General features: G+C 35.2%; 1 protein-coding gene across 1 annotated transcript; it reads left to right on the forward strand.

Moving 5' to 3' along the window:
- Positions 1-7,014: 7,014 nt before the first annotated feature.
- LOC130936735 (COP9 signalosome complex subunit 2) lies at positions 7,015-13,321 on the forward strand. The gene is made up of 13 exons (XM_057866879.1): positions 7,015-7,289; positions 7,742-7,829; positions 8,491-8,583; positions 9,640-9,718; positions 10,095-10,335; positions 10,432-10,506; positions 10,615-10,749; positions 11,481-11,668; positions 11,899-11,967; positions 12,074-12,164; positions 12,238-12,372; positions 12,702-12,814; positions 12,912-13,321. Exons 2-13 carry the CDS (start codon positions 7,820-7,822, stop codon positions 12,997-12,999), a joined length of 1,317 nt encoding a protein of 438 aa, XP_057722862.1. The 5' UTR covers positions 7,015-7,289; positions 7,742-7,819; the 3' UTR covers positions 13,000-13,321.
- Positions 13,322-16,611: the final 3,290 nt, after the last annotated feature.

Genomic DNA, 16,611 nt, shown 5'->3' on the forward strand with positions numbered 1-16,611 from the left:
TATCTCACATTAAAAGATCCTGCAGATCTTTGGAAAGACCTTGAAGAAATGTACAATCATAAAAAAACGGTGATACTTCCTCAAGCTCGATATGAATGGACGCACTTGCGTCTACAAGATTTTAAATCTATAAATGAATATAATTCTGCAATGTTTCGAATCACCTCACGAATAAAATTATGTGGGGAAAAGATAACTGATCATGATATGTTGGAGAAAACTTTCTCAACCTTCCATGCCTCGAATGTGCTCCTGTAGCAGCAGTATCGAAAAAAAGAGTTTAAAAAATATTCTGAGTTAATTTCTTGCCTTCTTGTTGCTGAACGCAACAATGAGTTGTTCTTGAAAAATCATGAAGCGCGCCCAACTGGCGCCGTCCCATTTCCTGAAATAAATGTGGCAAATTACCCCAGAAGAGGTAAATGGCAAGGTTTTAATAACAAGAAAAACTATGGAAGGAAAAGAAATTATATTCAAAAGAGAGGATCTTACTAGAAGTGGAATAAAGAAAGAAATATTGGGCAAAATAAATCAACAGATGATAAGTGTTTCGGTTGTGGTGGAAAAGGCCATTGGTCACGTACCTGCCGTACCCCAAGACACCTAGTCGATCTTTACCTGGCATCTTTGAAAAAGGACGACAAGGAAAAAGAATCGAATTTCGTTTCAAATGATGCTGAAAATTCTACCACTCATTATGATGTATCTGATTTCTTTGAGGATCCTGAAGGAATATTGGTCATTTGATCAATGATTGAATAGTTTAATGTGTGAGATTGTTTAAGTATTCATGTAAATAAATAATGTAAAGAACTTATTGTTAAGTTTTATTTTCTATGTATTTAAGTTTCAAATATGATGAAGTATTAATGTTTATGAATTTTGAAATCATTAAATATGTTATGTTTTAAAATAAAATTTTAGTATATGACATTATTTTTATGTGCAGTATTTCTTAGAAAAATAATTCCGATCAAGTATTCAATTTAACTGTGCATACTACTCATTTTATTATTATTTGTCTTTGAAGAGAATGACAAGGATATGTAATGAAGATGTATGCGTTGCAGATAGTGCAAGTTCACACACCATTCTCAAAAGTGATATATATTTTACCCATCTTGTGCCAAAAGAAGAATGTGTTAATACTATTATTGGCTCAAGTAATGTGATTGAAGGCTCCGGAAGAGCTATAATTTTGTTTCTTGGAGGAACAAAATTCATAATAAATAATGCACTGTTGTCTACCAAGTCTCAAAGAAACTTGTTGAGCTTTAAAGATATTCGCCGAAATGGATATCATATTGAGACTATGAATGAGAAAAATCATGAGTATTTATGTATCACAACTCATGATTCAAATAAGAAAGTTATATTAGAAAAATTACCCTCACTTTCATCTGGGTTATATTATACCAAGATTAGTGCAATTGAATCACATACCACTGTAAACCAGAAGTTTACTAGTCCAAATGAATTCATAACTTGGCACGACCGATTGGGTCATCCGGGAACAACCATGATAAGGAGAATTATTGAAAACTCTCATGGACATTCACTAAAGAACTAGAAGATTCTTAAAACTAGTGAATTTTGTTGTGCTGCATGTTCTCAAGAAAAGTTAATTTTAAGGCCATCACCAGTAAAGATTGGATTTGAGTCCCCTGAATTCCTAGAAAGGATTCAAGGTGATATATGTGGACCTATTCATCCACCATGTGGATCTTTCAGATATTTTATGGTCCTAATAGACACATCTTCGAGATGGTCACATGTGTGCTTATTATCTTCTCGCAATCTGGCGTTTGCGAGATTACTGGCTCAAATTATTCGATTAAAAGCACAATTTTCAGAAAATTCAATCAAAGCAATTCGTCTTGATAATGCTGGTAAATTTACTTCCCAAGCTTTTGATGCATATTGTATGGCTAATGGAATAAGTGTTGAACATCCAGTAGCTTATGTTCACACACAAAATGGGTTAGCAGAATCACTTATTAAACGCCTCCAATTAATTGCTAGACCCTTGCTTATGAGAACAAATCTCCCAACCTCGGTTTGGGGTCATGATATTTTACATGCCGCAGCACTTATTCGTTTGAGGCCAATGAGTTACCATCAGTTCTCTCCTATGCAATTAGCATTTGGCCAGCAGCCAAATGTTTCCCATTTAAGAATATTCGAGTGTGCGATATATGTTCCCATTGCACCACCTAATCGCACCAAAATGGGACCCTAAAGAAAATTGGGAACATATGTTGGATATGATTCTCCCTCTATAGTGAGGTATCTTGAAATACAAACTGGAGATGTATTTTAAAGCCCGGTTTGCGGATTGTCATTTTGATGAATCAAAATTTCCAACATTAGGGGGAGAGAATAAGCTTCCTGAATAGGAACTTAATTGGAATGCATCATCGTTAATGCATTTAGATCCTCGATCAGGGTAATGTGAACTAGAAGTTCAAAAGATTATACATTTGCAAAGAATAGCAAATGAATTGCCTGATGCATTTTTTGATACAAAGAGGATAACGAAGTCGTATATACCAGTGGAAAATGCCCTAATTCGAATTGATGTCCCAGTAGGACAAGTAGCCACGGAAGCAAATTCACGCTAGAAGCGTGACAGGCCTGTCGGTTCCAAAGACAAAAATCCTCGAAAGTGAAAAGAGGTGAATACTATTCCTGTTGAAAAAGACATAGTAAAGACACCTGTAGTTATCCAAAATTCTGATATAACGCCAGAAGATGTTCAGGTACCTGAAAATTGTGAAAATGACGAGATCTTGATAAATTATGTCTTTACAGGAGGAAAATGGGATTGAAATAAGACAATTGTCAATGAAATATTTGCATATAACGTGGCATTAAATATCATGCATGAAAGTAAGGATCTTGAGCCAAGATCAGTCGAAGAATATCGACAAAGGGATGATTGGCCAAAATGGAAAGAAGCTATGAAGGCTGAGTTAGACTCACTTGCAAAATGTGAAGTCTTTGGAACTGTAGTCCGTACACCAGAAGATGTAAAACCTGTTGGATACCGATGGGTATTTGTGAGAAAATGAAATGAGAAAAATGAAGTTGTGCGCTACAAAGTCCGACTTGTGGCATAAGGTTTTTCACAAAGGCCTAGTATAGATTATGAAGAAACGTATTCTCCTGTAGTGGATGCGATAACATTGCGTTATTTGGTTAGTTTATCTGCATATCATAAACTGCATATGCATTTAATGGATGTGGTAACAACCTATTTATATAGCTCATTAGATCGGGATATCTATATGATAGTCCCTGAAGAACTAAAGATATCTAAACCATCCAATGAATAATCACAAGGGTTATACTTAGTCAAATTGCAAAGATCTTTATATGGTCTGAAACAATATAGACGAATGTGGTATAATCGTCTTACTGAGTAAGTGAGTATCTGGCCAAAAATGGATTCAAGAATGATGATATTTGCCCATGTGTTTTCATAAAGAAATCCACATATGGATTCATTATAATTGTTGTGTACGTTGATGATTTAAATATCATTGGGACTCCTGAAGAGATTCCAACAATTATAAAAATTCTAAAAGAAGAGTTTGAGATGAAAGATCTTGGAAAGACTAAATTTTGTCTCGGCCTGCAGATCGAGCATACAAAAAATGGGATCTTTATTCATCAAACAACATACACAGAAAAGATCTTGAAAAGATTTTATATGGTCATATGGATAAGTCATATCCCTTGAGTAACCCAATGATCGTAAGATCTTTGGATGTGGGAAAAGATTGATTCCGCCCTAAAGAAGAGAATGGAGATATTCTTAGTCATGAAGTACTATATCTTAGTGCCATTGGAGCACTAATGTATCTTGCTAATAATACATGACCCGATATATCATTTGCTGTAAATTTACTAGCAAGATATAGTTCCTCTCCAATCAGAAGACATTGGAGTGGAGTCAAACAAATCTTTCGATATCTTCATGGAACGGTTGATATGGGATTGTTTTATCGCTATGGATCCAAGTCACAATTAGTTGGCTATGCAGATGCTGGCTACTTGTCTGATCCACATAAAGGGAGATCTCAAATAGGATACCTGTTTACATATGGTGGAACAGCTATATCATGGAGGTCCACGAAACAGACGATTACTGCAACATCCTCTAATCATGCCGAAATATTAGCTATTCATGAAGCAAGTCGAGAGTGTTTTTGGCTCCGGAATTTGATCCAATATATTCTGTCATCATGTGGGCTGATTGATCATAATATAGCTCCAACTATCCTGTTTGAAGATAATACATCATGCATTGCTTAACTTAAAGGCTTCCACATTAAAGGTGATAGAACAAAGAATATTTCTCCCAAATTCTTCTTCACTCATGATCTTCAAAATCAAGGGACAATTGATGTCCAACAGATCCGCTCAAGTGACAATCTGGCAGATTTATTCACAAATTCACTCCCAAAATCCTGCTTTGAAAGATTGGTACATGAGATTGGGATGCACCGATTTCAAGACATTAAATGATGTCGACAAGAGGGGGAGACTGTACTCTTTTTTCCTTGGTCAGGTTTTTCCCATTTGATTTTTCTTGATAAAGTTTTTAATGAGGTAGTCCCCATTACAAAGGATATTGTACTCTTTTTCCTTCACTGAAGTTTTTTTTTTCCCATTGGCTTTTTCTTTAGTAAGGTTTTAACGAGGCAATAATCCTAAATGGACATCCAAGGAAGAGTGTTGTGATAAGGATCAATGTGGATGTCCATTCTCAAGAGAAAATGGACTTAAATGCATGTTGAAAATAAAGACCCCATGCATGTATAAATAGGGGTACATACCTGAGCCTTTATACACACAGCAATAGTAATCAATAACAATATTCTCTCTCTCTCTCTCTCTTATAATCTTCTCTCTCTTTTACATACGATACTACTTATATATATATTCAAATTACTTTTATCAAGATAATTATATTGGTGAACATTAATACTAAGAGTTTCATATTTATATTTCTCTATCTTATATTTATATCTTCTTTATTTATTTCACAACATTAAGAAAGTTTTTAGGAAATTTTACATTGGATTTGCACGTATGAGAGAAAGGACTAACAGGTTCTTAAAAAATTTTAACCATATTTATTCACAAACGTATTTATTCGATTACTCCTTGTTATAGGTGGTATGCTATTGAAATTAGATAAGCTCAAAAACTTTTGATCTCATACAATTCTACTCTAAAATGATCAACTTAATAAATTTAAAATTTGGGCAATTTAGTCAACTAAATTGTTTTTCCAAAAACGTTATCAAATTACAACTTTTCAAAGCATTAGACGTAAATGCAACTTTCCCTTACATCCTGTAGTGGTTTATGAGTGAATTGATTCCTGAGGAAACTGCGGCACCCTTTAGCGATTTCTTCGAAGTTGGAATGACTATAAAATTCCCTTACATCCTGTAGTGGTTTATGAGTGAATTGGTTCTTGAGAAAACTGCGGCACCCTTTAGCGGTTTCTTCGAAGTTGGAATGACTATAAATTCCGCTTGAGGTTGTAGCGGATTATTCATTTGAAGATTTTGAAAGTGAGATAGAGAAAGAAAGTAGAGAGAAGAAGTTTGGTTTAGTTTGAGTTTCTTAGAGCACTCTTCAATTGGGAACCATGACGGATGAAGGGCGCTTGTACTGACTCAACGGCGTTGCTCACATTGCTGGCGGATTCTATAGTCACACAAATCAACATAATCCGCTACAGATTTACGTGTAACTCTAAATTGTGGTATCCTATCACGGTTTACATATAATTTAAGAAGTTGTATTTGCGTCAGGTGATTTTAAAAGTTGTAATCTGATAACGTTTTTGGAAAAACAATTTAAATGAGTAAATTACCCTTAAAATTTAGTTAATTATAATTTCTAACTCCCCCAAATAATTAAATATTTTTATTTAAAACTTAATTTCTATACCCTAAACACTAATCTAAATATCACAAATATTAATGAATTGTGTATATTCTCTAATAATTAAAAAAAGTGAACCATTTTTATTTATATTTTAAGTTAATAAATATAAAACGTTAGTAAAAAAGCAATGGTCTTGAAAAAGAAAAGTAATTTGATTAAAATATTCATTTTACGAAGGGTCAGGAAAAAGGTTTATAGTGAGTTAGTGACTGAACTTACTAGGGCTGCACACGGATCGGATCGGATCGGATATGGCCTAAAATTCTATCCGATCCGCATTGCATTCATCGGATCGGATCGGATACGATATCCGCAATTTTTTAGGCCGGATCCGATCCGATCCGATCCGCATAATTGCGGATCGGATCGGATCGGATATCGGGTATATCCGCATAATTAAAAAAATTTATTTTAAGATTTTGTTTGGTCTTTTTACAAAAAAAATCCAGAAAATTCATTTTTTATCTGTTTAAGCCTATTTGCTCCTAGAATATTATCAATAATAGTTCTTTTAAATAACAAAAACAAAATAATAACACAAGATTTAAGTTTAATTATTCTAAGTTGAAGTACAACATAAAAAATTAAAAACAAAATATCATAAAATTCATAAAATAACATACTAAAATTCATATCACATTAGGATTTACTGTCTTAAACTATGCTATTTATATGTGATGTGCGGATATGCGGATTTGCGGATCGGATCCGCGGATATCACTGCCGAATCCGCAATCCGATCCGACCATAGTGCGGATCGGATCCAATCCGATCTGATGACTCTGCGGATCGGATAATATCCGCAAAATTCGGATCGGATGCGGATAATTACCGCGGATATGCGGATATTATCCGATCCATGTGCAGCCCTAGAACTTACGATTTATCTTTAAATTATTTCAATTTAATTTCTTAAATTTTGTCAATTTTATTTTTAAATATTAATATCACTAAATTATTAACAAAAATATTAAATATTCAAAATTAGTAAATTAGTGATAAAAATCCCAAAATACCCCTACCAATACGTACAACACCCCACACTCTATTCACTCACTACTCCTAAATCCCTAATCTTCTCCGGCGGAACCCCGTCAGTCGCTCACTCTGTCAAACACCACAACGGCAGCCCATTCCTTTGTCCAGCATCACTCCCATCTCTTCACTGCGGCTGCTGCTACGTCTTCTCTCTCCACCGTCGCTGTTGCTATGTAATGTCTCTCCACCGAGGCTGCAACCTGTGACCTTGTCGCCGATCTACTCTTCTCTGGTGTTATGTGCCTCTCTCCGTCGCTGTTGTGCTCTTTGCTCACCCTATCTCGGTAATTTCCTCTGTACTCTCTCTCGCCGCCGATCAGATCTCTCCACCGGTCTGGTCTCTTCTACTTTTGTGTGCCTCTCTCGATATCTCGTTTTCTGATTAATTGATTGTTGAATATTGATGAGTTTATCTGTTAAGAATATGGATTAGTTCAATTTTTAAATTTCTATTTTATTAGATTACTGCTGGTTTTCCATCTTTATAAGGTGAAAATCCAGTGTGTGATTAAGCTTGATTAAATTCAGCTGGAGCTCATTAATCTTTGTGATCAGTTCTGTCCAAATAGATTGTTAATTTGCTTGTGTATGATTAAACCTTGTTACTTTGTGAAAGAATGAACTAATTAACAGCCTTAATTTGCTTCTGTTTTGCTTGCCATTTAGGTTCACTAATCCATCTTCATTAAACACCATGTAATAAGTGCCTCACTGCCTTGCATGTAATTGTTTGCAGTTCTTGATTTATCTCAGAGTTCCACTGACTCACCGATTCCAACGATCAAAACCCTAACTCGGATCCGTACCCTACAGCATGGCTTCCGGTAATCACCTCCTCCTACTTATTTTTCTAATCTGTTTTTTCAATTTTAATAAGCTTGGATTTTTATTTTTTTATTTGTGCATTGAAAACTCTATCTGAACTAAGCAATGAAGCACTTTCTTGTAATTGTTGAATGTGTATGTGTGTTTTTTCAGCGTGTCTGTGACGATGCTATTGTTTTGACCAGTTTCAGCAAATGTCAAAATTCATGAAAAAATCGTGAATCTGAGTAATGCCTATCAAATGTGGATTTTCACAATCATTGTTTATGTACTATAATAATACTGTTGCTTATGTGATATAATTGTTTATTTAGAACTTCATCTGCATCCAGTGAATGCTTTTAATCCTGTTAAGCTAGTCCCAAGCTAGCTGACTTAAGAAAAAAGAATCCTTTTTGAATCTTTGTGGCATGGTTTAATCACAAATCTCATGGTTTGAAATCCCAAATGTAGAAGGAATGGCAATTCAACAGGGTTGTTAAATACTTAATTTCATGTTATTTGCACTACAAATTTGCCACTTATGCTTCTTTGAAGTATTCATATTTTACAACATTGAATGTCCTACGCTTTTAATGTTGATATAATTATACTAGTTGATTAACTTTTTCTGATTTAGTTACACGCACTAAGTGTTTGCATTATGTTTTTATAATGTAGATGCTGATATGGAGGACTATGGATTTGAGTACTCTGATGAGGAGCAAGAGGAGCAAGATGTTGATATTGAGAATCAATATTATAATTCGAAAGGTATTTATAGCACCTATGCTTACATTCACTTCTTTTCAATGTAATGAGTTTGGATAGGTTAGTTTTATTTTTCGGCTACATACTAGTTTGCTCAAATTTAACTTGGTGTTCAAAAGTATTTTTGCACTTTCTTATGATCATTCATCAATGGCATCATTGTTGGAACTAGAAGTTTGATTCATTAGCTTGTTTTGAATTCAATTATCCTTTTGGAAGAAAGGTATATATTGATTAACTCATACTCCCTCTCGTTCAAACTATCTTTCACGCCAGAAAACTTATTCTTTTTAATTTCTTAATCTTAATTATCTTTTTTTGTACAAGTTGATAGAAGTTAATCATGATTATTTTTTCCTAGTTTCTTATTCTATAAACCTCAGTAACATGGGTAGATTGGATGAATGGTACACAGTACCTATTGGTAAAACCATTAAAAAATAAAAAATATTGAGAGAAATTATAGGTGAAACCATTAAAGAAAGAAAATCATTTAGATTTTTATTGATTGTTTGGTTTGCGTTTCAGACTTTGATAGCACGATAAGTTAGTGTAAAGATTATCTTTTTCATTCTCTTGTGCACTAAATGCAATGAGAGAGATCATTAGTGGAATTATATATAATATTTTAAACTTTTGAGTATTTTAGGGAAGGGTAATATAATTACAATACGTCTTGTGAATAGAAGGCTTGTAGAAGCCTTGATAAGAAAACTAAATTAGATGGAAGCTAGCTCGATAAGTGTAGGTAAAAAAAACCTAGAAAAATTGTAGATAAAGTCATTAAGAAATGCTTATATTCAATTGGCTTCCCTGTAGATATGGTTTATGATACAATATAATAATAGTGTGATTCGTGAAATCAACCATAACTAGTAGGAGAAAAGCTTTGCTGTTGAGTTCTTAGTCATTGTGCAAATGCCTTTAAGGACAGATATTTTGAAAGGGAGGAATCTTCATTTACAACACCATGAGATCTAGGTTCTCATAATTTGTGGTTCTAAATTGATGATTCCATCCTCCACACTAATTTCCTAAGATGCTGCTGTTTGTATGTAGGTTTGGTTGAAACTGATCCAGAAGGTGCACTTTCTGGTTTTGCTGAGGTAGTGCGCATGGAACAAGAAAAGGCTGAATGGTAAAAACCCTATTATCTGAGTGCTGCATAATAATAATAAACATATGGACACTGGACTTAACATACTTTTGTATCTTCTGTTGCAATTTTTTGTATCATTAATAATTCAGTGATCTGATCCTGCTTGTGCTTTTTTTTTTTTAATGTCATTTTATTTTCTTTCTTTTCTTTAATGTTTTGTTTCTAGTTGGCCATTCAGTAAATACAGCTAATATATTTGTTGACTGATTTTTCCCTTCTTTTTGGTATTGATCATGCCTTCTTTTTTGTATTCTTTGATGAATTGGATCATGCATTGTGATATTTGTGTTTATCTTTTGATGGTACTAAGAAACTATTATGTATTTCATGTGATCTTTATTTTACATTTTACCAGGGGATTTAAAGCTCTAAAACAAACTGTCAAGCTCTACTATCGACTTGGGAGGTATAAAGAGATGATGGAAGCCTACAGGGAGATGTTGACTTATATTAAGTCTGCAGTGACTCGTAACTACAGTGAAAAATGCATAAACAGCATTATGGACTATGTCTCAGGTTCAGCTAGCCAGAACTTTGGTCTTCTGCAAGAATTCTACCAGACAACTTTGAAAGCCCTTGAAGAAGCAAAGAATGAGGTTAATCCTGTAGACTTTATCTTGGTTGCAACTCAATGTCATTGCATTTCCCATTAATGCAATCTTATGTTTAATTTTGTATTATTCAATTGGCAGAGATTGTGGTTTAAGACAAATCTGAAGCTTTGTAAGATTTTCTTTGATATTGGTGAATATGGACGAATGAGCAAGGTAAAGGTCTAATTTGCTGTCCGACATAATTTGAATGTGTCTGTATGATTCTATTGGTGTCTAGTGTTTTTCATAGTAAAAATTTAAGGATTTGTTGAATCCTTTCAGATCTTGAAGGAACTTCACAAATCTTGTCAAAGAGAAGATGGCACAGATGACCATAAGAAAGGAACCCAACTGTTGGAGGTTTATGCAATAGAAATCCAGATGTACACAGAGACCAAGAACAACAAAAAACTCAAGGTCAGCATTTGTTTCAGAAAATTACTGTTGTGTACGTAACATCTAACTATCTACCTCACCAATTTATTATTGCTTATTCTGGAATTTGCTTTCAATTGTCTATCAGACTTCACGTACTGTTTGTTGGTTTAGAACGAATTGTCGAATTCTCAAACAATTAATATTTATGTAAGTTTTATTCAATAAGAACTAACTGTATATCTCTGGATGAAAGATGGAGTTGCTTAAACACATTGGCATCTCAGTACCTCGCTTGTTTTGGAATTTTTATAGTCATTTTCGTTATTCTTCACAATTTCCTGTTTTCTTTTTAGTTAACTGTTTTTAGTAATTTAGATCTTGTAATCTGTGGGGAAAAAAAATATTTGATGTATGGGCAGTGACCTGTGGCTGAATACTGATGCTTAAGCAAAGTGGGTATTTGTGGGGGTGTCATCATGGTTGATCATGGATAACTGAGCTATCATAACCTAATGGACTATCTCTAGTAGTAAATTTTGATAGGCTTAAATATCTTTCAATTGTTGTGAATGTTGTGAACTGTGGTTTTGGTCCCTGTATAAAAAAAGTTGTTTCAATTCCAAACACCATCTCAATACCTGGCTTGTAGTTAACCTAATGCTGTTGAGAATCTCTTGAATCTGGCAGCCTCAGAATTATTTTATATTCATTGATTAGTCATTAGGTTTTAGGAAAGTTTGTTTAACAGTGTCTCCTGGTCTTAAATGCAGCAACTTTACCAGAAAGCACTTACTATTAAGTCAGCTATTCCCCATCCAAGAATAATGGGGATAATCCATGAATGTGGGGGTAAAATGCATATGGCAGAGCGCCAGTGGGCAGAAGCAGCTACTGACTTCTTTGAAGCTTTTAAGAATTATGATGAAGCTGGGAATCATAGGCGGATCCAATGCTTGAAGTAAGCAGCATGAAATTCATTTTACTTTTAGTTATTAGTTCGAAACATTTGATTAATGATAGATTGCAGTGTTTATGAAATGAAATTCATCACGAGTCATCAATTTTAGGATGAGATTGATACTTTTAAAATTCATAATCTTTCCCTCAGATACATTTCAGCTTGACTGCTGAGTAAAGAATTTTAGCTTTGTTTTTAATATGTATTGTTATTGTTATTATATGCACCAGGTACCTTGTTCTTGCCAACATGTTGATGGAGTCTGAAGTGAATCCTTTTGATGGACAGGAGGCTAAGCCGTAAGTGATGTGCATTTTATTTGTCTTCTCCACCCATTTTTCATTCCTATTGAGTCCTGGTTGTTTTCCCATTCTGATTTTACATCTCATAAATTATGTATTGCAGATACAAGAATGACCCGGAAATTTTGGCAATGACAAATTTGATAGCAGCCTATCAACGGAATGAAATATTGGAATTTGAGAAAATACTGAAGGTACTTTTAGTTAGTCTCATTTCTCTTCACCTATTATTGGTTCTAAATGGATTCTGGGTATTTTGCTATCCAGAGTAACAGAAGAACCATCATGGATGATCCATTTATCAGAAATTACATTGAGGATCTGCTGAAGAATATCAGAACACAAGTCTTGCTTAAGCTCATCAAACCATATACAAGGATAAGGATACCATTTATATCTCAGGTAATTGTACTCCTAAATTCTGTGGAACTAAAGAAGGAACTAAAGAAGGAACTAAAGAAATTAGTGGAACTAAAGAAGGAAAGTAAATACCAAAATTTATCTCGGCAGCTTATAGATATTATTATTATTATTATTATTATTATTATTATTATTACCTCATAGTTGGTTAACTGGTTTAAGTGAAGGGTTCTGCTGTAATTTTTTTTATTGCTTCCTCTTAATGCAAGTAATACATATTTATTAACTTGAATTATGAGAGGTTAAGGTATGGTTTGGCCAACTTAATTGTAACTCTTTTTTATTTGATAAAACCCACTAATTTATTACAGGAACTGAACGTTCCCGAACATGATGTTGAGCAGCTGCTTGTGTCACTGATTCTGGATAATAGAATTCAAGGACACATTGATCAAGTGAACAGGCTCTTGGAACGTTCTGATAGGTCTGTTTATATATATTATAATTATTTCAATTTTTTTCAACTGTATTCTGTTTATAATCTGCTATTTTATGGTATTAATTGAATATACACGGTTCAGGTCGAAAGGAATGAAAAAGTACACTGCCATAGACAAATGGAACACACAGCTAAAATCTCTCTATCAAACAATCAGCAATAGAGGTTAGACCTTGGTGTGTGGTGGAAAGGGATATCTATATTGTTGCTTCAGCATGCAGTTTAGTCATGTGAATTAACTTAGCTTCTATGCAGAGTTAGGAAAGTGTTACAAATAGTGGGAACCAACGTGAAAATGCAACTTGTGATTCATGTTTTAGTTTATTTGGAAACAATTTTAAAGGTGTTCAATGTTGTGTAGAAGGGTTTGATGCTCCGTGAGCGCTGTTCCAATTTATTCGTCGTTTAGTAAAATATAATGCTGCAACCGGCGTCGATATATAATTATATATTATATGAAAATAAAATGTGGATGGTTTTAGATTTGTTATAGCTTTCTTTTGGCAATCAGCGATAGAGACAAGGAGTTACTATTCTTGTCGTATCGTTTGTTACTTGTGAGGTGAATCTTTAAGAGATTGGTGCCGCTTAAAATATTGTTGAAGGTAAACTCCCATCAATGTTGTACTGGCCATAAACGTAATACACTCCTGATGAGTGATGGCCTTTTTAGGACATTTAAATATTAACTCAGCATTGATTGTTCAGCCATGTATAAATTGACACGAAAGCAAAAGCATGTCAGACATACTATCGTTGATTGGCAAAGAAATTATTAGAAACAAGAGAGCAATCTAAAGAAGGTATTTTTGTATATTATTCGATCTGAGGAAAAGTACAATGTACAAGGAGTATATATAGTTGCTAGTAGAATCAAAATAATAAAATAGAATCTTACAATATACAGATACGCTATATAAATACTAATGATACTAATTGATTTAATTCGATTCTAATTATTCTCTTAACATTCTCCTTCAAACTCAAGTGGGAGCTAAAGATATCATCTTGAGTTTGGGTAACAGTCCGGAAACGAGTCGGATGATGAGCCTTCGTGAAGATATCATCATTCTGTTTCAAAGTTCCAACACCGATGAGACGAATAGCACCAATGAGGATACGTTGCCGAACAAAGTGACAATCATTCTCAATGTGTTTGGTGCGTTCATGAAACACATCATTATGGACAATCTAAATAGCACTGCGGTTGTCACAAAAAACATCAGTTGGGGATGACTGAGGAGCACCCAAGTCTTCGAGAAGCCAACGAATCGAGATAATTTCAGCAGTGGTGTCAGCGAGAGCATGGTATTCAGCTTCTGTGCTTGATCGAGTAGTGAATGTTTGCTTCTTAGCTCGCCAAGAAATAAGAGAGTCGCCAAGAAACAAACAATAACCAGTAGTGGAACGACGATCAATGGGATCACCAGCCCAATTATCATATGAGTACGCCTGAAGGGATAAAAATGAATGGGCAGAAAAATAAAGGCCATGGAATATGGTGCCTTTGATGTAGCGGAAAATGTGTAGAACTGCCGCATAGTGAGTAGTACGAGGAGCTGACAAGAACTGACTAAGAACATGAACCAGATAGGCGATGTCTGGTCAGGTGACAGTTAAGTAGACGAGTCCTCCAACTAGTTGTCGATAAAGAGTAGGATTATCCAAAACAGTGTCATCCATAGGAGTAAATCGAACATTAGACTCAAGAGGAGTAGACTCAGTGCGATTATCTGTAATTCCAGCTCGAGCAAGAAGATCTGAAGCATATTTAGCTTGAGAGAGATAGATGCCATCATCGGTAGATATAACTTCTAGACCAAGAAAATAGCTGAGAGAACCAAGATCTTTCATCTCAAAAGTACGCTGAAGGGATGTCTTGAGATCAGAGGTACCATCAACATCATCTCCAGTAATGATCATGTCATCAACATACAGAAGTAGAAGAACAACTCCACGTTCACTTTTACGAATGAAGAGAGCATTCTCATGAGGGCTGCAAGTGAAACCAAGACTGCATATGGTAGTGCTGAACTTGTCAAACCATTCACGAAGAGCTTGCTTAAGTCTATAGAGTGCCTTGCGAAGAAGACAAACTTTGCTAGAAGGACAAGGAGAACCCGGAGGGGGTTTCATATAGATCTGCTTTTTCAAATCTCCATTAAGAAATGCATTCTTCACATCCATCTGATTGAGAGACCATTTTTTGACTGCAGCAATGGCAAGAAGAGCTCGAACAGATGTGAGACGAGCAACAGGAGCAAAAGTCTCTTCATAGTCAATACCATACTCTTGCGTACAATCCTGAGCACCCAATCATGCCTTATAACGGTCAATAAAACCATCAGAGCGAGTATTGATCTTGTATACCCATCTGCTTCCCACAACTTCCTGATTAGAAGGAGGATCAACCAAATCCCAAGTGTGTGCTTTTTCAAGTGCCTGTATTTCTTTCTGCATTGCTTGTTGCCAATTTGGATTTGAGGAGGCTTTTCTAAATGACTTAGGTTCATGTTGATGAAGAATAGTAGAAAAACAATAATAATGAAGAAGATGAGGATGTGGATTTCTTACCCTAGAAGAACGAGTGGAAGGAAGAGGCATGACGGTAGGAGCAGGAGCGTCGTCCATTCCGAATCATCGGGAGATGGAGAAGGCAGAAGAACGGGAGGCTGTGGAGGGTGACTCGAGATAGAGCCTGTAGAATCATCACTAGGAAAAAGATCAACATTGGGGTTAGTGAAAAAAGGTGACAGAGTAGGAAGAATGGACTCAAAGGAGAAGAACCGAGAAATCATGTGATGCTCCCAGAAGACAACATGACGAGATATACGATTGCGGTTAGAGAGAGGATCTTAACAATGATAACCCTTGTGTTCAGTGTCATAACCAAGAAAACAACACATACGAGCTCGAGGTTCAAGTTTACTATGTTCATGAGGCTGAAGAAGAACAAAACAGACACAATCAAAAACTCGAAGAGAACTATAATCTGGGGAGGTATGATAAAGACGCTCAAAGGGAGTAACATTACCAAGAATAGAAGAAGAGAATCTATTGATAACATGAAAAGCAGCAAGAACAACTTCACCCCAAGTATGCTCAGGACACGAAGAAGAAATAAGTATTGCACGAACAGAGTCAAGACTGTGGCGGTGTTTGCGTTCAGTGCGGCCATTTTGTTGAGATGTACCAGGGCAAAAAAACTCAGACAAGGTACCCTGTTCTGCAAGAAAGGTTAAGAGTTTGGAATCACGGTATTCCATAGCATTATCGCGGCAAAAAACCTTAATGACCTTGAAAAATTGAGTTTTAATCATAGTGGTAAAGTTAATATAAATGTTAGGTAACTCATGGCGATTGATCATCAAATAAACCCAAGTAAAGCGTGAATAATCATCAATGAAAATGATAAAGTATCGAGCTCCTCCCATAAAAGCAATGGGAGCGGAACCCCAAACATTAGATTGGATAAGATCAAAAGGAGAGCAAGCAAAAGAATTATTGTGAAAAGATAAAGCGGGTTGTTTAGTAGTTTGACAAGAAATGCAATCAAAAGACTCATGATTAACTTGACCCAAAACACCTTGAGACACAAGAGGACACATCTTTCCCAAGGAGGTGTGGACAAGATTTTGATGCCATAAGTGAAGGGTAGAAGGGGAAGAAGCAGCACAGAGATTAGGCAGAGGAGAAATATGAAGATTCTCGAGTTCAAACAATCTTCAAACCTTACGTCCAGTCCCGATGATTTGTCCCGTCCGATGATCTTGTACACGACA

This window comes from Arachis stenosperma, chromosome 6, assembly GCF_014773155.1.
Source record: "Arachis stenosperma cultivar V10309 chromosome 6, arast.V10309.gnm1.PFL2, whole genome shotgun sequence".
NCBI classification, from domain to species: domain Eukaryota; kingdom Viridiplantae; phylum Streptophyta; class Magnoliopsida; order Fabales; family Fabaceae; genus Arachis; species Arachis stenosperma.

What these genes read in the sequence shown, in the direction of transcription:
- LOC130936735 (XM_057866879.1), top strand. An exon ending in AGAACAACAAAAAACTCAAG is followed by an intron (nt 10,750 to 11,480) that starts GTCAGCATTTGT and finishes TCTTAAATGCAG; the next exon opens with CAACTTTACCAGAAAGCACT. An exon ending in GGATACCATTTATATCTCAG is followed by an intron (nt 12,373 to 12,701) that starts GTAATTGTACTC and finishes AATTTATTACAG; the next exon opens with GAACTGAACGTTCCCGAACA.